The sequence below is a fragment of the Borostomias antarcticus genome (genome assembly GCF_949987555.1).
Source record: "Borostomias antarcticus genome assembly, chromosome: 23".
Taxonomy (NCBI): Eukaryota; Metazoa; Chordata; class Actinopteri; order Stomiiformes; family Stomiidae; genus Borostomias; species Borostomias antarcticus.
The window spans coordinates 5,086,413-5,108,388 of record NC_140256.1 but is presented as its reverse complement, the minus strand read 5'-3'; the positions used below and the strand labels follow the sequence as shown (position 1 = coordinate 5,108,388).

Below are 21,976 nucleotides of genomic sequence, written 5' to 3'. Positions count from 1 at the left end.
CATGATTGAGGAGGGGCCAAGCCATTTAGGATTTTGTAAACCATACACAGATTTGAAAATACTCTAAAATGTTCAAAGCTCAGACGATTGTATTTTTCCAGTATCCTACATTGTGCATTGGCTTTTTGTCTAAGATTTTTTGTATGTTTGTATAGGGACTCCAGAGGTCTTGTTTCACCCGCTTGCCCCCAACATGTAATGCAATATGATATATGAGAGCGAATCATAGCATGTGTAGAAGAATTATTTGATCTTAAGTCAAAAAGGATTTGCCAAGGTTCGCTCAAAGAGGTTAAGTCTGGTTTATTAAGAAAACATACGAGCGCAAGGACTTCAGAGGAGACGCACGTGAGTGGCATCCAGCAGAAGTGCCGCAGTCTGGTCTTGCGCGGCCTTATATTCAAAGCAATACACAGGTATGACGCTTCCAGGGATGTGATTGGCTAACCTATCTGTACACGTCATAATAAATGGCATACGTCATCAACAGTGGTCAAGAGTTGAGACACGTGATATGAGAAAGAGTGGTAAATATTGCAGGGACAATAGAACAAAGGATGGTTATTCTGGAGCAGACAACGTCTAGGTGTCTCGACCTCCTGGAGAGGTCATCCTGTCATAAATTAGATTAGCACAGCTATGTGAAAGGTTGAGGGAGGTGGTAAGGTGGTGAAACTACAATTTCTATGACACATGCATAAATATCAAAAGTCACCCCGAGATTTTTGACTGAGGAATGTATGTTTGGGGTGAAGGGGCCCAGCAAACCAGTGGTACAATTTGAGGGGTCATGACCAAACATAATGATCTCAGTCTTATTTTCATTAAGATTAAAAAAGTTCCTAAACAGTCCAGCAGTGGTTGCACAGAGTCCTTGCCTTTTGATTTCAGGGGCAGATAAATCTGCATATCATCCGCAAAGCAGTGGCACTGAACATCAAATGCCATGTATGGCACAGTGCTTGACTGGTTTGAATCCTACTTGAAGGACAGGGACCACTTTGTGTCTATAGGCAATTACAAATCTGAGTGGACAAAAATGACCTGTTGAGTTCCCCAAGGCTCCATTCTGGGGCCTCTTCTGTTAAACATTTACATGCTCCCACTAGCTCATATTATGGAAAACAACAAAATATGTTACCATAGCTACACAGACGACACACAAATTTATATCACCAGGGAACTATAATCCCATACAAGCGTTGAGTAAGTGCATTGAACAAACCAACGATTGGATGTGCCAGAACTTTCTTCAACCAAACAAAAACAAAACTGAAGTAATTGTCTTTGGAGCCAAAGAACGATGATTTATGTCTCAGCAAGATCTGGCAAAACATGTCCATGTGTTTATCTTCAGTAGACTCGACTACTGTAACAGTGCGTTTAGACGTCTCTAAAAAATCGATCAGACAGCTGCAGCTGATTCAGAACGCTGCTACATTATGAACCATCCAGACCTCTCAGGTCGTCTGGCACAGGCCTGCTTTCTGTCCCCAGGGTTAAAACAAAACATGGAGAAGTCTGGAACTTCCAGAAAACTGCAGGTCTGCTGCAACTCTCAGTTCTTTTAAATCAAGACTGAAGACTTTTCTTTTTGCTGCTGCTTTTTATTAAATCAAATAATTATTCATTCATACACTGCACTGTAACTTTTATTCCTGTATTTTATTTTTCCTACATTTTGTTTTAAATGTCCTTTATTGCATTTCGTTTTATATGACCTTTTGTGTTGCACTTTGTCTTGATGCTTTTAATGTCTCATGTAAAGCACTTTGAATTTCCCTGTTGCTGAAATGTACTATACAAACAAACTTGCCTTGCCAAGTCAGAAACCTAGGTGTCATGTTTGATTCAATCTTAATTTTGAGGCCCATATTAAGAATATGACTAGGACATCTTTTTATCTCTTGAGAAACATTGCTAAGGTGAAAACCTTTCTCTACCAGGTTGTTGAATCTGGCTGATTTTCAAAGAAATATTGATTTAATCTGATCCTGTTAGCTATTTCTAAATTATTATGATTGACCTCTGAGTATGGCTGTAGCTGATGTTTTCTGTAAGAAACGGTGTCCCTCTTTCATAGACTTATGAGATAAAGATTACATTATTAGGGCTGGTACATTCTGTGCTAAACAGCAATTGTTGTGGTTAGCACCGAGGCGTCGTAGCTTATCTTGACCAAACAAGGCCACAGAGGAGACCAGAAAGACAGTCTTATCGGAGAAGAGACGAGGGGGGGGGGGACACTCAAACCACATAAGAACGTTGCAACGAGACCAATGCTTTGATTTGAGTTCAGACAGCATACAGAGAGGTCAACTGTACATTAAACTGTATGCCATCGTCTTTTGTATGTCAAACCTTCTGGAATAAACAGCTTTTGATGTCGCCCAAATCCCGTGTTGGAGAGATTCATTTGGAATAGATCAGAAGAAGGAGACACTGGACTGTGTGGTATTGTGTGAGATTTGGGGGCCGTCTTTTACTGTCATCAAAACACAATGCAGAGCTGAATAAGGACAATGATAAAAGACAACGAAAGTCAACAAGGTCTGCTTTTATCCTATCTGGTCTACCAAAGAAAGATATTAGCCAACTTCAAATAGTACAAAATGCTGCAGCACGTGTCCTCACTAAGACCAGAAGGAGGGCACACATCACACCAGTCTTACAATCACTACACTAGTTACCTGCCAGTTTTAAATTTGATTTTAAGATTATTTTATTAGTTAAAGCACTTCATAGTCATGCACCTGACTACATGTCAGGCATGCTTTTACGATATACACCAAGTAGGTCTCTGAGGTCCTCTGGCACTGGAACATTTAACTATTCCCAGAGCCATGACCAAGAGCCATGGGGAAACAGACTCTCAGTTTTTACGCCTTTGGAATACCCTGCCAGAAAACCTAATGGCTGAAACTGTGGGAACCTTTAAGCGAGATCTTGATATACCTCTCGGTTTTATCATGTAGTTTTACTAAATTTTAATTCTATTCTTATTTTTTACTGTTTATTTTCTATTCATCATCTTTTACCATACAGTATATGTTCCGTCCTGTTTTATTTTCTTCATGCCAACTAATAAAATGTTTTTATTTTTTCTGTAAAGCACTGTGTGCTACATTTGCTTGTATGAACATGTGCTATACAAATAAAATTGACTTTGCTTTTCATTTGTGAATTTTGATTGCTAATGTCACCAGTACATTGATTGATTTAAGATACATTTCACTTTCATTTTAAGACTAATAAGTATACCATCTAAGTAGGCTCAAAATAAACACTAAATTACTCCTACACCAAAAACCTCTTAATTAAACCTATTAATAAACTCCGTTAATTGTTAGGGATGAATGAAAATTGGCGCAGAAATGAGCGTCCTCCCAGTTTTCTTTTGTGCGATCACTTAGTAAATGAGGGCCACTACTACTTCTTCTTCACTGTCTCATCGTAGCCATTTCACACTCATTGCGCATCACAGTGGTGGGGTACCTCGAACTTTTGGGGCACTCAACGTTTTGGCGGCATACATCTACTGTAAATGTTGCTAGGTTATCATCACATTTAGTACTCATATCACAACCTAGAACTTTCAACATGTTTAACAATTCAATGAAGTTACTTAGCAATATAACACCAATAGAATGAAAAAAGAAACTCACTTTATTATAGGCTACAGTAAATGACAAAATGTTGATAGCGCATTCACAATTTAAGTGAGAGTGCAAAAATAGTTCCCGTTCAAGTCATCAGTCACGTCAACCTGAGTGATTCTAATAGAAACAGTGTCCTGTATATGAGTAGTCACACACAGACTAACAAGATTCAGACTCAGCTATGGGACAAATCAGTGCTGTTACATTTAGAGAAAAGCTCCAAGATTACAAACTACGCATCACAAGTGCCACTAAAACGATTGACACACAAAATTAAGGATTTGTGAAAAGTAGGCTACAAATTAATGATTTAAAGAGCAAATGCAATTTAAAAGTCAAACCTACAATGAATAAAACATGTGATCTGTAGTTTAAGGGGGTAATTTGCGGGGTACATAGAAATACAATATATTTAGTACATTAGAAAAACAGAACAGACACTAACTTTAAGCCATGTGATGCAATAAAGCAGAGGTTTCTTTGGAAATTAAACAGGCACCACTTTTGGTCCACTATCTCAGTCAGCAGCATGCGTTACCATAAGACCATGGAACTGGTCTGTCATGAAAGACATGAACATGTAGAGTAATACAGCGATAACTACATGAGAAGACGTTTTAACATAGAGCCGTCAGTTTGGTCCTTGATTGTCCATCTGTGGAACAGATTTGTGTCCAGTTTACATTATATGTGTACGTACAATGTTCCTTGTATGACCAAAGCCATTCAGACCCTTCCCATATGAAGTCGGTGCTATTCAGTTCAGAATAATGGGGTTATGTTATTCAGTTCAGCGTTAAGAGTTAAGGGAGTATTAAGTTTGAACCCCGCACCATGCTAATAACAGAGGGTAGTTCTCTCTTTCAGCACGGGACAATGTTCCCACTCATTGAGAAGACCATTATATGAAATGAAACTGTACTATGGACCAATAAGCTGTCACCATCAGTTTTGTACACCAATGTGTTCACCAAAGACTGTATATCAATATATTCTGTTGGCTAGGATGAAAGATATGTTGAAAGGTCATAAGTATCTGGTTATTTATCAGGTAGAAGATGACCAATTACTAATAAAATGGGATTTTGTTGCTAGAACAATGTAGAATCGTGATCCTTCTTAAGTTGATAAATAATCATGTAACTCTCAATACACGTCTCTTATACTTATGGGCTGTGTGTCAGATGAGGGGCAGTTCTAATTTTTTTTTTTTTTTTTTTAAAGAAAGGCCCTGATGATGCAGACAATTGCTGCATCATCAAATTACTATAACACAATATATACATCACACACCATTAATTCTTCCTTTAAAATGCAATATGTAAATGTTCCTTGTGCAAAAAAACAAACAAACAAAAACAAACATAAAACAACCCTCACACAAAACCAACAAAAATGTTGCAGCCTACAGAAACCACACTACACTATCACATTCACTATCCCATGGTTCTCCTCAGCGCAGCTGTCAGCCCAGCTTCCAGGACCAAGGGGACTCCTTTGGTCACCTTGCCTTGTGGTTGGTGTGCCTGACCTTGGGTGTGCTTCTCCAGCTCTCCAGCCATGGAGGTCCATCCGCTCTCTGCTCCTCCTCTAGTCAAGGTCCAGGACCTGCTCAGCCAGCACGTCCATGGCAGCAGTGCGCTTAATGGAGGAGACTCCTCCAGGCCCAGAGTCCACGAACATTTGGGGGATCTCGCTCCCAAAGTAGATCTTACTGTTGGCTGCGATGGCCTTGAACTTCATCAGCTGCAGGTACTCTGGTGTTAGCTTTGCCTGGAGGAGAACAGTATTGACGATGGGTAACTGAGTTGGCTCTGTGTGTGTGTGTGTGTGTGTGTGCGCGCGTGTGTGTGCGTGCGTGTGTGTGCGTGCGTGCGTCCGTGCGCGCGTGCATGTGCTCTCTCACCTTATTGGCCTCAGCTAATCTCTGGGCCGTGTAGAACTCCGCATCAGCCTTGGCTCTCATTCTGGCCAGGAATGCGCCGTCTGTACATCCGGGGGCAAAGGTCACAGACTTAAAGAGTCAGAGAGGCGGTAGACAGAACCGGCAGGGCAATAAAACCCAAGAGAAAGACATTCAATCAAAAAAGGGGTCGACAAGATCATGAGTGGCCTCGGACTCTCAGAAATGTAAACAGATGGTGGGGGCGAGAAGAGGGCCGGGTTGAGTGGGATGTCCTTGGAGGCTCATCTAGACCAGCATGTAATCCACCGCAAATGTTCTCACCCGCACTCAAGTAGGAAGCCCTTTGAAGACTCTAAAGCAATATTTGGGAAAGTGTAGAGAAGGAACTATGGTGAAACGGTTCTGGCTTCTGCCACTCGTTCCGCGGGCGTACTCGCCTTCGATTTCGGAGATCCTCTTCTCCGTTTCCTTCTCCATGACTTTCTGGGAGAACTTGATCTCAGCCACCTGGGCCACTTTCTCTGCCTCTGTGGAGAGAGGGCAGGAAGACGAACGTCAACCCCACACTTATGGAACTGTCTGTCTAGTTGAAAACAACACGTTTCCCTTGATAAAAATGACTCTTAAACCAAACCAGGTCTTTAAACTTTTCATAGTTTCACTCACCAATCACAGCTCTCTTCCGTTCTGTTTCCGCCTCTTTCTCCACGACTTTCTGAGTCTGCGCAGAAATGAGCAGCTTTGTCTTCTCGCTCTCCCTACATCACACACACACGCACACACGCACACACGCACACACACACACACACACACACACACACACACACACACACACAGCTGGTTAACACTCATTAGTCTCACACAGCATATAACATGAGTGTTTGGCATGCCTCAAACAGCATGTTTTAATAATGACGTACCAACGCTCCCTGACTTCACACGTCCAGATGGACTCAAACATAAAACAGTAGTTTTGCTCCTAGCACTTGGAGTGCTCGAGTTCGAAAAATAAACATGTGCCTGGGAACGTTTGTCAGCACTCACATGAGCTCGTAGTTCCTGCGAATGCTCTCTGGGATGTTGGGCTTCGTCACGCGGACCGCCTACGGACAGATTACCATTAACCACCACTAGAGAGGGAGGGAGGGTACAGGACTGGGTTGCATTATAAACTCATCTCCTGTTACCGTTCAACTCAACTCATCAGGTTTTTCACCAACAGTAAACCACCCAATAAACGGCAACAAAAAAAGCCCCTGTGTGCACAGACTAACAGTGTACTCAAAGCGCATTGTGTTGCCTCTGTGTATGAAATGCGCTATACAAATAAAGTTTGATTTGATACTCTCATAGGCTACAAAATCCTGGCTAGAAAAGAAAAGAAAAGAGCCTTCCAGAAGGTTTATGAGAAGAAGGTCCTGTGGACGTCCTCGGGGGCATTAAAGGAATGAGAAAGGTCTTGGGGTGAGGACAGGCAGAAACTTCTCTCACTCCTTTTATAGCCAGAAAGCTCGAGCGCCAGATGTCATTAGGTGGATTTGTTTATTGCCTTGTACTTAGTTTCGGTTTCGGACTTCACGATCCATGAGACCTTATTTGCAGCCCGGTCAACCCGCTACAATATGGGACCTCCGTGAAGTCCAGTCCTACTTCCTGTACTACTACCACTGTAATCCATCTTCCATGGCGCTTCCTTCTGGGTTATTTAGTTAGCTACAACTCCAACTCATCTCTGGCACACCTACCTGAATGATGAGACCAGGAGCCATGTTGGTCAGATCCTCCTGTAGAGTCAACTTCAGATTCTCATCAATTTGATCTAAGATGGGAGAGAAAGAGAGGGAGGTAGTAAGAGAGAGAACAGAGAGAGGGCAAGGGGGGGCAAGGGGGAGACAGAGAGGGGAGAGAAACAGAATAACAGAAAGAGAGTTGAAAGGGGGAAAGGGAGGGGGAGAGGAAAAGAGAGAGGGCGAAAGGGACTTGACGATGAAAACACAAACTGAGAATACAGTGAGATGTTTACTTACCAAACAGGCCAATGTAGACCTCCTGTAGAGAGTGCACACTGCAGAACTGGTTGAGCTCGTGATGGACCTTGTTGAAGATCAGCGCCTTGTCGTAGTCTGCTGTGAAGTTCTTCACAATATCGTACACTGCCCAGCAGAAATGACAAGCTCAGATAGGTTATGAAGAGCTGTAGAACACACAGCTTCTCAGCAGTCCTGACACCACACTAAATACATCTGTCAAAATAAAACAAACCACTCTTTTCACCAGTGTATTAAGATGTCTACAGGTACATAGCACCACGAGAGCAAGTGATTTGATTGACCATTTTGATATTCTTAGTTGATGTTAAATACATCAGTTGAATCAACATTCAATGTAACAGGGTTTATGAGCTAAGAGTGATTCAACTCATACATGGACAAGACGTGATAAATGCTAGTCACATATCCATTGCATCCATCAAGTGAGGGGTGTGTGTGTATACCTGCTGACGGTACGAGGAAGTTGACCACTTCTATTCGGTCAAAGTAGATCATCACTCCACCACTGGATATAGAAAACAATATTAAGGCCCAAAAGCCCAACCATGCCTGGGGACCTCAAAGACGACATTAGTGGAGGAAAAAAGTGACATTTTCAATCCAAACATCAACCCTACCTTGTGCCACATGGTACATTTTTCACTTCATCTGTTTGCAATGTGGTCTACAAGGCAAAAGGAGGAAAACCGTGAACATCAATTACACACAGGTAATTAGGGTGTCTCAGCCATAGAGATTAAAATATAGTATCTCTATGGAATAAGAATAGAATATTAAAATTGAGTAAAACTACATGATAAAAGCGAGAGGTATGTCAAGATCTCGCACCTGCACCGAGGTACCTGGGGGGTCTCACTCTCACCTGAACAGACTTAAAGCTGGTTATGAAAGGAAGCATGAGGTGGAAGCCAGGACTGCTGGTGGTGGTCAGGAGAGCTCCTCCCCTGTGACACAAAAACAGACAGACAAACACACACACACAAGTATGTTAGGTGTGTCATCTGGCACACTCAGGAGTGCAAGAAGGGAATCAAGTACTCCCCAGTAAGTTAATCCCTATGAATGCACAATAGGCTAAGTTACCTGTAATAAACTCCAGTGTGTCCCTCGTCTATCTTATGTACGGATGAGAAGAGAGCTGCACCTCCAATGGCCAAGATGATTGAGGCAATGGCACCCCACTGTGCCATCCTGGGCAGAGGAGAACAAAATGATTGACAACTGGGCTAATGAGAAACACTTTGAATGCATCAGTTAGGTCATGACGTGTGTTCATGTCAAAAACTGTCAAAGGGAGAGGAGCTACAGTGTATGTCTTTCACAGCAAATTATTCGGCTTCACTCTCGGACTTTCATTGTACTGGCCATCACATAGTAGTGACAGATACGTTAGTTGATACCTTGCTTGCGTTGGTACGTTGCTTGCATGCTAACCTACTCAGGAGAGCTTAGCAGAAGCCAGGGGCTGATCTTGTAACATAAGAGGATTGGAGCAGGCATGAAATAAACTATACACGCATCTTACCTGTCAACACCCTCATAGTATTGTAGGACTGTATCGCACATAGGATCATTATTGTATTTGCCTCCTCGCTATTGCATTTTGCGCCATTGTATTTTGCACTGTCCTGTCTTGTCCTTGCACCTTGTCTGTTTGTTGTCAATGTATTATGTACCAACAGTACAAAGCAAATTCCTTGTATGTGTGAAAACCTACTGGCCAAAATAAATCAGATTCTGATAGAAACGACGTTTCTGCCAGACCAATAGGCCTAGATGACACCAAGTGGCTTCTGGGTATAGCCTACAAAACTATCCTACTATTGGTGCGTTCGTTTATAACTGGGAGGTGGCAAATTGCGACTTGCTACTAGGAATTATTAAATAAAACACCTCATGAACTCGCACTTCCTCGTCGCAAATTCGGATATGTTTCTCAGCCCCCAGTTGCTCGAATGCACTAGATATAACTAGGTAACTGTGATATAATGGTATATAGCTCGAATGCACACAGGTCGGAGGAAGGTATTTTGCCACTTGCGACTTGCCACCTCCGACCACAAACGAACACACCATATGACACGCACCTGTAGTAATGGTGCGTTCGTTTGTGGTCGGAGGTGGCAAGTCGCAAGTGGCAAAATACCTTCCTCCGACCTGTGTGCATTCGAGCTATATACCATTATATCACAGTTACCTAGTTATATCTATATACCATTATATCACAGTTACCTAGTTATATCTAGTGCATTCGAGCAACTGGGGGCTGAGAAACATATCCGAATTTGCGACGAGGAAGTGCGAGTTCATGCTGTGTTTTATTTAATCATTCCTAGTAGCAAGTCGCAAATTGCCACCTCCCAGTTAGAAACGAACGCACCATAAACAGGCCAAAATCTGACAGCAAGCCAAGGTCGCACCGTACGTGGACCTTGCACAAGGGTTTGCATAAGGTCCTTCACTTGTAGTAGCTAGCTAGCTATTTGACGTTAGCTGTATAGTTAATTGAGTGAAACGTCTGTAGATAGATACTCAATATAATGGTGATAAAGCTATCTATCATTATAATGGCGATCAACTAGCTAACAACAACACAACAGACAGTATTTACAAGGGACTCCTTGAAGCTAGCTAGCTAGGTAACGTTAGTTACTGCTGCTGCAAACACGAGGGTCACTTATTTTACGGTGCTCGCTAGACGTGCTGCAACCACAGTTATATCACTCACATTGCCATTATAGATGCTCGACAGTTGGTTAAAACCAACGATACATGTTAAAACTGTCGTGGCATTACCTGTATTATTAATCCAAGTGTTTCATACACGGAGAAATAAACTAACACCTGCGTTGAGATTTACTTCCGCATTCTTCTTCTTCTTCTTCACTGGGGTTGAACGACGGCTCGCATCCAATATGTAGCATTACCGCCCTCTAGTGGAGCTACCGGGCTCCTACAATGTCCATACAGTCGGTCACTCAGATTCTTCCCATCAGCCCTGTCGTGACTAAGCGGATCTGATATTTCTCGCCTTGTCCACCACCACACCCAAAAAATCCCTTCAACCCTGACCCACCCATCCTAGAACCGTCCACACCCTCCATCATAGCCAACCTTAGAGAAAGATACTTCTCGCAATGAACAAGAACATGGATGGTCAACAGTTTCCGGCACCAACCACACATCACAAAGACCACTGGGACACTTCCCAATTATATGCAATGTCCCATTCAAGTTGCAGTGGCCTATACGCATCCTGGCCAGCACCACCTCCTCCCTACGATTGCCCCCCTTGTGTCTCTCGACACCCACCCTGCTCTGTATGGCGTATAAGTGCCTCCCCTTGGTCTCCATCCCACTGCCGCTGCCACTCAGCAGTGACCCCTACGCGCCACACTTTTTGCGTCAATAGCGGGTCGTGCTGTTACGCTTTATGAGAGAATATTCATTGCTACCAGCAGAGGGTGACAAAAGACTGTGCTATGCATAACCTCTGTGAGAATGTGTACACTGACATCACGTCACTATTGTATGAAGTTGTATCAAGTTGTAGCTATAGAACTATGACTGTTCAACACAGAATTTAAATAAAGGGAAAATCATATTTAGTAAGTGGTATTCCCGGATGCATATGCCTGTTGAACTAAACTACTTTGAACTTTATTTTAAAGCAAAGCTCCAGTGAAGATCTTTTGAGAGTGCTGTATATGGATGGTTTTTCTAAAGCACTAGAGAATATGTTGCCTAGGCATTACTGAAGATAACTATTCATGAGACTTAGAAGAGTTGACCCAAGGCTCTTTTGACAGAGGCCTACCTGTAACGAGCCTTTAAGAACCTGCCTGGCGCACATGACACAGATGGCTGAAAACGTTTTATTTTTGAAACCTCGTCCTCGGTCGGTGGCTTGAGAAGTATGAAAGGCCAGCACCAGCCCCTAGGTGCCGCAGTGGCACATCTGTGCTGTGCATTTTAAAGAGAAGGGGAAAAAGGAACAACAGCGCAAGGGAAAAGAAGTTTGTCAGAGTTCATTAAGTATCAAGGGAACATCGCTGGAACTGGCAACGTAAGCCGCACCGGGGCCCTAGTGCCATTAATCACGACTGACAAGAAACCAGGGGCCGGGGAGGGAGGGAGGTGGGGGGGGGGGGGGGGGCAGCGACGCTGCTGCCAGGGACTCTGGTAGTGATTATAGAACGAGGTCCACAGTGCGAGGGTGTTGAAGGTAGCCTCGACCACAGCAGCGAGTCCTTAGTTCAGGTAGGCTACACTCTCTTTAGATGTTCCCAGCGCCTCCACAACACACTATAGTTAGATATAATCCACATAGTCTTGGATTTAGGAAAATGCTTTTCCATTTACCTTAGAGGGGCCAATTGAGCCCTGTGTAGTCTAAGCCTAGAAATTACAATCCAAGAGAGAAACGTTTTTTTTTCTGTGTGTGTGTGTGTATAAATATCTACTGCCGTTCACTTTATCCTTCCATTTGAGTTCTCAACCTCTGCCTTAATAGCATGCATGAGGAAGAGGAGTAGACCTGTTTGAGTTTCTTTTCTCTATGTCTCTGTCTGCCTGCTTTATTCTCTCTGCCCCTGGGCTCTCGTGGCTGCAAGCCTTCACTGCCACCCCAGAAGAAGAAATAAATGGGAGCGAGGGAGAGGAGGAAAAGGAGCCCATGACTCGTGAAGATGGAGGCCTCTGTTAAGTGCTGTGCTTGAAAGCACGTCTAGCCTCATTAGCTGTCAGTTGTAACAATACTGAACTGGCAGCGAAGACTGCTCCGAGTCTCGCAACCATAAATCACTGGCTGACAGGCTTCTGACAGGCTGGGAACCAGCACACATGCAAGCCCTGCTCTCTGCCTGTCCCTCTCACATACTCGCATACCGCATAGCAGTGCATCTACAGACAGTCTGACACACACACACACACACACACACACACACACACACACACACACACACACACACACACACACACACACACACACACACACACACACACACACACACACACACACACACACACTTTTTCACTTACAGACATGCCAACAGCAGCACTTTTTATAGTGCCTATACCCGAACAGGGTTGTCAGATAAACAGGGTTTGGAAATGTCTGTATTTCCTCCAGAGATGTGATGCGTGTGTGTGTGTGTGTGTTTGTGTGTTTACATGCAGTGACTGGTAATACTCAATCCATTGCTGAGGCCTAGTGGGGGTTGCTCCAGTGTCAGTCTGCCTCCGTCCATTAGGGTGACGCGTGACGGTGTGTGTGACATGGCTGGAGAGGAAGGAAGCAGGAGGAACAAGGCCTGTGGGTCATTAATCACAGAGCTCTGACACACTCAGACGAGGAGGCCAGGGGCATTCTGAGCTCACAGCTGGGCCGAGCTCAACCAAACACACATGCGCGCGCACGCACACACACACACACACACACACACACACACACACACACACACACACACACACACACACACACACACACTAGGCTGCACACTAGCAATAGCTAGGCTAAACTCTACACTCTCACACAGCTGCTATGCTACCCTTCATCCCTGCATCACCCCAAATACTAGCCCGCATTTCCATGCCCTTCTCCTCCTCCTCCTCCTCTCTCTCCCAGCCTCCAATCTCCCTTCATCAGTCTTCCTCCTCCTCCTCCTCTCTCCCAGCCTCCCATCTCCCTTCATCAGTCTTCCTTCTCCTCCTCCTCCTCCTCCTTCTCCTCCTCTCTCTCCCAGCCTCCCATCTCCTTTCATCAGTCTTCCTTCTCCTCCTCCTCCTCCTCCTCCTATCTCTCCCAGCCTCCCATCTCCCATCACCAGTCTTCCTTCTCCTTCTCTGTGGGATAAATCAGCAAGACACCTGACACAAACTTAGGGAGGAAGCACATAAGTCAAGATATTCATTTCAGGCTTTGGACTCCGATATTGGTTTGTGCTCTCCCTCTCCTCTTCCTTCCCGGTGTAATTTATTATCAATTCTGTTTGTGTTTCTGGAGATTTGGACGTCATCCTCTGCTCTGTGCAGCAGCCCAGGGGCCCTGGAGTGGTCCCAGTCCAGAGTTACACAAGTGCTCTCCTTCTCTCCTGCACTACATTAATCTTCCCCTCGTTGCAGAAATCTCCATTTAACGTCTTCCTCATGGGTGTCCGCCTGCTCTTACTTCATGTTAGGATTTATGAGAGGGCTCAGTGTGTGTGTGTGTGTGTGTGTGTGTGCGCGGGTAAATGGTTCTGTGAATGTGCTTGAGTATACTTGGGATACATAGAGGCACAGTGTACGTACACTGCTGTGGGGGTGTGGGAAAGGATCACTGAAGTCTTGGAAAGGCCAGAGGAAGAATGAGGAAATTGCAGAGAGATAGTCCTGATACATTAAGGAAGGGGCTGGGGGGCTAACAGCTGCTAGCCATCCATCTGGCCCGGCTCAGAGAAGACTTGACTCGGAACAGTCAACTGGGACCTCCCTTATGGTGAATCAGGATGAGATAATAGCTTTCTTTGATGTATTTCATTATAATGGCTGCTTTAAAATACACTCAGTCAAGGGATAGTCTTAAAATATACAGGCATTCTAAATGGGATCTTACTCATTTGGGATCTTTTAGAATGTTGTTTATTTCTCTTTTGAAGTGGTTGTAGTTGTTGCGCGATGTTGGGAAGTTTATGTGCTGAATGCAAAAGGACTACTTGACAGGTTGCTTGATTTATAGATTTATTGATTGATGAGACAGTGACATAAATCACCACATTGAAGATATACCGCTCCACAATATCAAATCAACGATGGAAAACTTCCCCCTACTTTCTGAAACCCGGGGCAAAAGTTTGTTGTTTACTCCCCCCCCCCCCCCCGACTGCTCGCTAACTCTCTACCTCCTGTGTCCTGCGCAGCTCCTTCACCACAAATCCCCCTTTCCTTCCTCCTAGCTTCCCTCTCTCCCTCCACCACCGTGCTCCCCCCCCTCCACACCCACTCCCTCCACACACCCTAACCTCACTATGGCCTCACACACCAGGCCTGCCATAAATCAATGGGCAGGATCGTGTCTGCCAGTTAGACTAAACAAGAGCATTTGTGAGGATTTGCTCTCCCCCATTAATCATCTTGACAGTTTGAAAAACACATTTCCCCTTTAATGACTGTATTTGGATAATCAGCTCTGTTTCCCCTCCCGCCTCTACTGGCCCTCCCCTCCTGTCCCCTCCCCTTTTTTTCCGCCCGAAGCAACATCACAGACAGCTGGGTTAACTTACTACTGAGGAGGGGAGGGGCCGGGTGAGGGAGGGGTTTCTCGGCTTCTAAAAGGAGGGCTCCAAAAAAGTAAAAATAATCATGGCTCCTGTGGAAAAAAAAAGTTTTTTTTTTCACCCTCACTCAATCAACCGCAAGGACTCTCTTAATGTAAACGTGTGTATGTGAGCACACACTCACAGTCCTGCTACATTATAATGCACACACACACGTGCGTGAGTATGCAATGCTAAACACACACATCTCAAATGGTTTAAGGCAAGAGTTGCAACAACGACAATCTCTCCGCTAGCTAAATGCTCAATGCAAGAACTCAAAGCAGCTCATTAAAGCAACTGTGATGGAATCAGGCCACAGTGTCAGTTTGGACCAACTGTGTCCAGAGAGGCTGGCTCACAGAGCTGTCATTGCATAGGGGAGATGTGAGCTATGAGAGTATGGATGTGTATGTGTGTTTGTGTGTGTGTGTGTGTGAGAGAGAGAGAGAGAGAGAGGGAGAGAGAGAATGAATGTGGGAGGGATGGGAGGAGGAAGGGGAATAGTGACAATGTGTTGACATCTGGAATTATGTCTCTGTTTGAACAGTTGAGAGAAGACAATGCAAACCCTTGAATACACACTCTACCGACGAGTGAACTAGATACACAACACTGGACTGGCAGCATAATTGTACAGTCTATCAATGAATTTATTCATTGCCTAATGTCTGAATAATTCAAATAGTGTTTTTATTAGGTATGGTCTTTTAAGAATGACGGAGTACACACAGCTCACATGGTACACATGATATGACAATTTCAACCAGATTCTAGCACTTAGGACTATACACTCGGCCATGTTGCACTTGACGGAGAGGCCTGTGATTCATGTCCAAAAGTTCCTTTGGTTTTGGGTGTACGTTCTGGAGAGACAGCAGAGAGAAGCCCATAAAAACGGAGTGAGTACATTATGACCACAGGCCCTCCCGAAGTGGAGGAAAAACCTTGTTGTCAACCAGGGCACGGATGGCAAGTAACAGAGCCGCCACTCATTCCTCGCCAAGGCACGTTCGTCTGTGAGCACCGTGCCCGTGACATCCCGGCCGCGCTCTCCTAGCGCGCAAACAAATGGAATCCAGCTGGAATAGCGGTACGTGCGTTATTAGTGGTGCGCCATAATTGCGATGTTCACTTCTCCACCGCGGTTCCTGGGTGTATGTCTATTAACGGCATAGTACGCATGACAACCCGGAGAAGCTCACAACAAGGGCAGTTCGAAGTTTGTGCCGAAAGACGAGGGGAATGGTTTTCATCCAGCTGTTTGACGGCACTGCGCAAATGTGGTTATGAATGAGAGAGGAGTTTAAATGAGGCATGTGGAAAGAGCAGTCGTCGTGTTTATGTGCAGAAATAAAGCAGGAGTTGTGTGATTGCTTAACGGCCCCGATGAAGGATGTGTTTCACCATCTGGGCTGCTTTACTGGGGCTGTGGCCAGTTGGAGAGACCTCTGTATTGTGTCCTGCTGCTGCAGCACATAGAGGTGGTAGTCATGGAGTAGGAGTGCATGTTCTATTTGGGTTTGACTGTGTGTGTGTGTGTGTGTGTGTGTGAGAGAGAGAGAGAGGAAGCCCTGCCATCCCCTCTCCCTCTCCGTGTCCTAGCTGTCAGCGCCGTGAAGCAGTGTGTGGACCTGGCGTCTAATTGAGGAGCAGCTCCACACCCTGTCGTCATTAATCACAGGGGCTGTCGGCTGTCTGCCCAGGACCCCACAGTGACGCGCCATGCCGCTCCCAGCACTGACACACAGAGACACAGAGACACACACACACACACACACACACACACACACACACACACACACACACACACACACACACACACACACACACACTCCTGTCCTCAACTCAAGGAAAGGACAGAGGGGACAGACACATTAAAGATCCACCTCCCAGGTGTGGACAACGATGGGGTGTGTGAAATGACTGCTCCCATTTTGCCACCATCACCACCCCCTCCCCCCGCCCCAGTGAGCAGAGGCGACAGATATGGAGTGTCTGGGTGTTGACTCAGCTGGAACAGTGAGAGGGGAGAGAGATAGATGGGGTGATGAGATTGATGAGTGTGGGGACGGAAAGAATAGTGAGGCATTTGATGAACGAGTCCAAATGGGCGACAGCGGAATTAATTCCTCCCTCTGGACAAGATTGAAAGTTTTACCCCCTGGCTGACCTCTGATGCCGGTCCTGTTGATAGGCTGCATGCTTATGCCGGCTTGCTGTTTGACTACAGTTTCTTGAAGACTAGGGCCAACATAACACTTCAATTCCACATACAAGTAAGCAGAGGCCAAAATAAACAGTTATGTATAAAATGGAATTGAGAGACAGACAGTAGTCCAATGGATCTCACCCACATTTCAACACATTTCGTCTGTACTTCATCTATGTACCCATAGGGGGCAACATAAACCAGGATATGACCCAATTAGTGTCCCTCTCTTATAACTAATATATTATCATTGAAAATATAATTGTTATTTGTCCTCTTACCTCAGACCAAACCTGGTCAAGTAGAGCATGTAGGGAATATCTATCTGCAGGTCTACAGATCTCAAAGTCCCAGAGATGAAGGCGTTGTTTCTGAGGAAGAAAAATAAGGCCTCGCCTCCCGATGAGACGCCTGTGGAGGCGAGCAGGGCGCCATGACCTTGCTGGTCCGGCAGGGCTGGCCGCGGTTTGGGAGGGTCATCTATTTTGTTAATGGTCCTGTCAAGTGACACCTGTGCTCGCCTCTCCCCTGTCTGGAGTGCTAATGAAGCAGGAGAGCAGAGAGGAGTCTGGGAGTCGGGGTCAGTAGCCGCCCCAGAGACCAGCCCTCTTCACTCTGTGCCTCCTACTCACTGTCAGCCAAGTGGACTGGAAAAAATAAACCATTACCAAGCTCAAGCACTGTAACGATTGGATGTGGCTAGCTTTTACAAAGGCTGAAACAGTATATACCTGTATATTAACAATATATATCTATCTATCTATCTATCTATAAGCAGAGAGAGCTGACCTAAGATAAACTACAATGTAGCATTAGCCGACTAAAATCTTCCCCAAACGCTCGTTGGAAGCCTCTGCGTCAGTAGTTCTACAGAGGCCCCTTAGGGAGCTGTCAGAGCTTTGATGAATATTTCTCTATTAACAGCCTCCCATTGTCAGCTCTGGCCTTTGTGTTCCAAGGCAATCCGTCAGACGGAGAGGGGTGCTAGGCCAGGCCAGGCTTCGGCCTCCCCCAGGTCATTAAAGAGGTCCCAGTGACCCAGCGGCCAGCGCGAGACGGCCCTCCACACTGCTGAGGTGGCTATTTCAGACCAACAAACAAGCATCAGCAATTAAGAGCTGCAAGCAACAACAACAGTAGTGAGGGGAAATGGGATGAGGCAGGAAGGATACTAGTCCGCAGAGAGAAGCTAACTGGCTTACCGTGACCTAGCCTGCGCTACCCAGGACCCTCCAAGACCCTGTCAACTGATATGAGCTATGAAGTATTACACATAGCCACTAGCAGAGAACTATTCGAAACACTCTGGTAGATGCAGCGAGTGAGATTTCGCTTACAAGCTTATATCACTGCATGATGATACAGCATTCAGCACTATATAAACCTCCAATAAAACAAAACAACTTTAGATTCAATCAAGTATCATTTATTAGACAAAATAAGACCTTTCCCTGTGGGATGGACAGCACTGCCACCACTAAGAGCTCATTTTGCCAGTTAATCTTCTCTTTCAATTTCAGTCAGCAACTGCAACTTGCTGACCTGATAATGCTTGAAAAAATATTACATCTTTGCATATGTACAAATAGAAAATAAATGGCATTGTTCAAGAAAACGCTCATGGTCAGGACATGCGGTATTCCATTAGTCTTAACAGCAGAGGAAAAAACAGCAGAGATGAAAAGAAAAGAACAAAAGTGTCCACAGAAAAAAACCTCCAAGTCCATCTTTGCCATGGTGCAAAACTTTATTTAGAGAGTGTATGATATGCATTATAATACTATAATTAAAATCATTCTTTTCAATTAGAATACTTATTAACAATTAATTTGAACCTTCCCCCAAGTTGAATGCCAAGCGCTCAAGTAAAAAATAAATACACACTTTCAGTCCTGGGGGTTGAGAAGAAGAGAGAAAGAGAAAGGGAGAGAGAGAGAGAGAGAGAGAGAGAGAGAGAGAGAGAGAGAGAAAAAAAAAAACTCAAATCCAAACCAATCTAATCCCACAATTCCCATCAAATTCAAGCTTCTTTTCAAAGGCTCCTTCACACCATTGTCTCTGGGCTCATGCTGCTGACTAACCACCACCACTCTGGCCATGGGACTGCCATTCGGTATCCTGGCCAACAGGTGCTATTCCTGACAGGCAGGGGCGACCCGTGCTGGTAAGGACCCCTCCAGAGGGGGCCTGATCCATCCAACTGTGCATATCTGAGGTTCCCAGCTTGACACCTGCTCACAAGTCTCCGTGCTCGGGCATCACTGGTAGCCGAGGGCAGAGGCGGAGCCTAGTCTCTGGCTGTAGAGCGCGTAGGGGGAGTAGTAGGGGGAGGAGGTGGGCAGGGAGTGCATGGGCAGCCCTGGGGCTCCGGGGAGGTGGGCCTTGGTGTAGGGGTGGTAGCGAGCCAGGCCCAGGCCGGGGGAGCCCCTCAGGGAGAAGGAGCTGGCCAGGGACCCCGGGCTGTTGGGCGGGGGCAGGTGGAGGTGGCAGGAGGTGGCGGAGGAGACCGAGGGGTAGGCCGACAGGAGCTTACTGTCCATCATGCCCGGGAGGGCCGTGTGAGTACGCAGATGGGCCAGCAGCTCCTCGGACGAAGCGAAGCGCTTGTCGCACGGGCCGCCGACCGACACCCAGTTACAGGCGTGCGCCGGGGGCTCGTTGTGCAGCATGAAACCGTAGGTGTAGAGAGGGTGGGACAGGGTGGGGGTGGATGACAGAGTACTGGGGTGGAGGGAGTGGAGGGGGTGCGAGGGGTAGACCAGCGGGTAACCTGACTTGAGGCCGGAGGAGGGGTCGTGGACACAGGTGTTGCAGTTGCTGCCCCCAAGGTGGTGAGCGTTGGGGTAGGTCAAACAGTACGGGTCCCTGCAAAGCCCCTGCATGATGGATGGAGGCGAGGCCCCCGTGAGAGGACTGGAACTGGGGTGTTTCCCTGGAATCCCCAACCCCCCCAGGCTCGACTTGGTATGATCCAGCCCTGGAACGAACTGAGAGGGGTAGCCAGCGTAGGCCCCCACTATGGAGCCATGGTAGCCCATGGCAGCGGGGGGTAGCGTGAAGACGGAGTGTCCTGGTTTGAAGGGAGAAACGGGAGCGATATGTCCGGAGCCGAGGCCGGGCTGGGCGGACTGGGGGTCGGGCTTGCTGTCCGGCCGCGGGCTGCTAGCCGAGCTAGCATTGCTGGAGTTAGCGCTGGCCCGCATGTGGCTGGAGTTGGCGAGCTGGGCCCCGTCCAGGCCGGCCTTGCCGTGCTCCGAGTCTTTCTTCCCCGTGGCGCCGCCGCTGCTGCTGTTGCTGTCCGAGCCGCCCTGGTCCGAGCCCGCAGACTTGCTGTCCGTGTGCAGGGCCTGGGGGTGGGGAGTGGGCTGTGTGGAGGGGGACTGGCTCTGTCTGTGGGACTGACTCTGGCTGTGCAGGGGAGGGGAGCTGGAGATGGGGGAGCCGGCGTGCGGCGGGTACGACGGGCAGGAGCCGCTCCCTCCGGAGCCCCCGTTGGGCACCCTGAAGCCGTTCTTATCTGAGGAGCTCTTTGACACTAGGCCATCCTTGCGGCACTCTCCTCCGATCTTGGAGTAAGGCTTGAAGCTAGACTTGTCGTCCTGGTGCTGGTCACCGGTCTTGAGGCCTGAGCTGGAGGAACGGCCGGAGGGCTCCTTATCAGGCAAGCTTGAGCTGTGTGAGCCCGACTTGGAGGAGGAGGGGGGGTCTGGCTTGCCTATCTGGGAGCAGGTCTGGGCCAGCAGGGCCAGAGGACTCTTCTTAGCATCCAGCTAGGAAGGGAGACAGAGGGACAAGGTGAATACAGTGTTCGCTGCTAGTCCTCCAAGGGTTTGAAAACTGAGTATCAGCTTTATATTTGCGACAGATTCATTAAAATCACAGGATGTTTAAGTGCAATATTTCGTGAAATCATCAGTTTTATGCACCAGCCCAGAACAAATTCCTAGTATGTGTAAAAAGTACCTGGCAATAAAACTGATTCTGATTAGTCATAAGGCCACAGCACACTGCATAGCTGAGGAGGAGCTACTAGCATACGTAGCTGAGTGTATCCCTTTTCTTAATCTTGGGGGGAAATGGACATATCCTTCAAAGAAAAGTATCTGAATCGCCGAAGAGAAGGAATGTAGCCTAATCTATCGTATCGTTTATCATCAACATCGGAAAATTAAAGAAAATGGCCAAACTCTAACCTATACGCACCACCATGTTGGAAAACTTGAGGAACTAACACGGTGTAACGCATTATTAACGACGCATTTATAGCCACTGGTGCGCGTAATTTGATGTGCGATTTGATATTAAATTCAGGTAATCTCATAGTAAATGGCGTAGCCTCCTGTATAACAGGTGCTGTACAACTCGCTCAGTTTAGAAAGATGTGCTTCTCTTACCTCAATGCTGACTGGTGCGGACGTCAAGGGTTGGAGATATTCCGGGTGAAGCAAGTGGCTGCTATGTGCCGTCATCATTTTTAAAATCCGTATTGGCAGCCTTTTAGCCTGGCGTATTGGATCCGAGGGAGACGGAAAGCGAACGAATTGTCCTTTCGTTCCTTCTTGGAGTGAACTGTCACTGTAGTTGACCGTGCGCTCAAGAGACTGACTGCGTAAATGCACTTCAGATCCACCGGGGAAATCGTTCATCTGGATCGGGGCGGCGCAGAGTTCGGGCGAGGGCAGAGAGCCAGTGGGTGAGAGTCGAAATTCATTTATCAACAAACTATTAAATAAACAAAGGAACAAACAATAAGTACCGATTTATATAAATCCAGCGGCAGTAGGCGTCCTACGGATTGGAGCAAGTTATCTCAAAAGAGCATTTATCTCAAATGTCATCGTTCCTTGAACCGA

The 21,976-nt window shown here is 46.3% G+C and overlaps 2 protein-coding genes across 2 annotated transcripts; both read right to left on the bottom strand.

Annotated features, from left to right (window-relative positions):
• Positions 1 to 3,645: 3,645 nt before the first annotated feature.
• erlin2 (ER lipid raft associated 2) lies at positions 3,646 to 10,482 on the bottom strand. Its single transcript, XM_084457579.1, has 12 exons — positions 10,413 to 10,482; positions 8,700 to 8,807; positions 8,479 to 8,560; positions 8,234 to 8,280; positions 8,060 to 8,121; positions 7,593 to 7,718; positions 7,311 to 7,384; positions 6,610 to 6,668; positions 6,232 to 6,323; positions 6,003 to 6,092; positions 5,566 to 5,645; positions 3,646 to 5,432 (listed from the first exon to the last, which is right to left on the bottom strand). The coding sequence occupies exons 2-12, from the start codon at positions 8,804 to 8,806 to the stop codon at positions 5,250 to 5,252; spliced, it is 1,002 nt and encodes a 333-aa protein (XP_084313705.1). The 5' UTR covers position 8,807; positions 10,413 to 10,482; the 3' UTR covers positions 3,646 to 5,249.
• Positions 10,483 to 19,381: 8,899 nt separating this feature from the next.
• Positions 19,382 to 21,775, bottom strand: znf703 (zinc finger protein 703; the record flags this gene model as incomplete). Its single annotated transcript, XM_084456933.1, has 2 exons — positions 21,518 to 21,775; positions 19,382 to 20,893 (listed from the first exon to the last, which is right to left on the bottom strand). Exons 1-2 carry the CDS (start codon positions 21,767 to 21,769, stop codon positions 19,382 to 19,384), a joined length of 1,764 nt encoding a protein of 587 aa, XP_084313059.1. The 5' UTR covers positions 21,770 to 21,775.
• Positions 21,776 to 21,976: the final 201 nt, after the last annotated feature.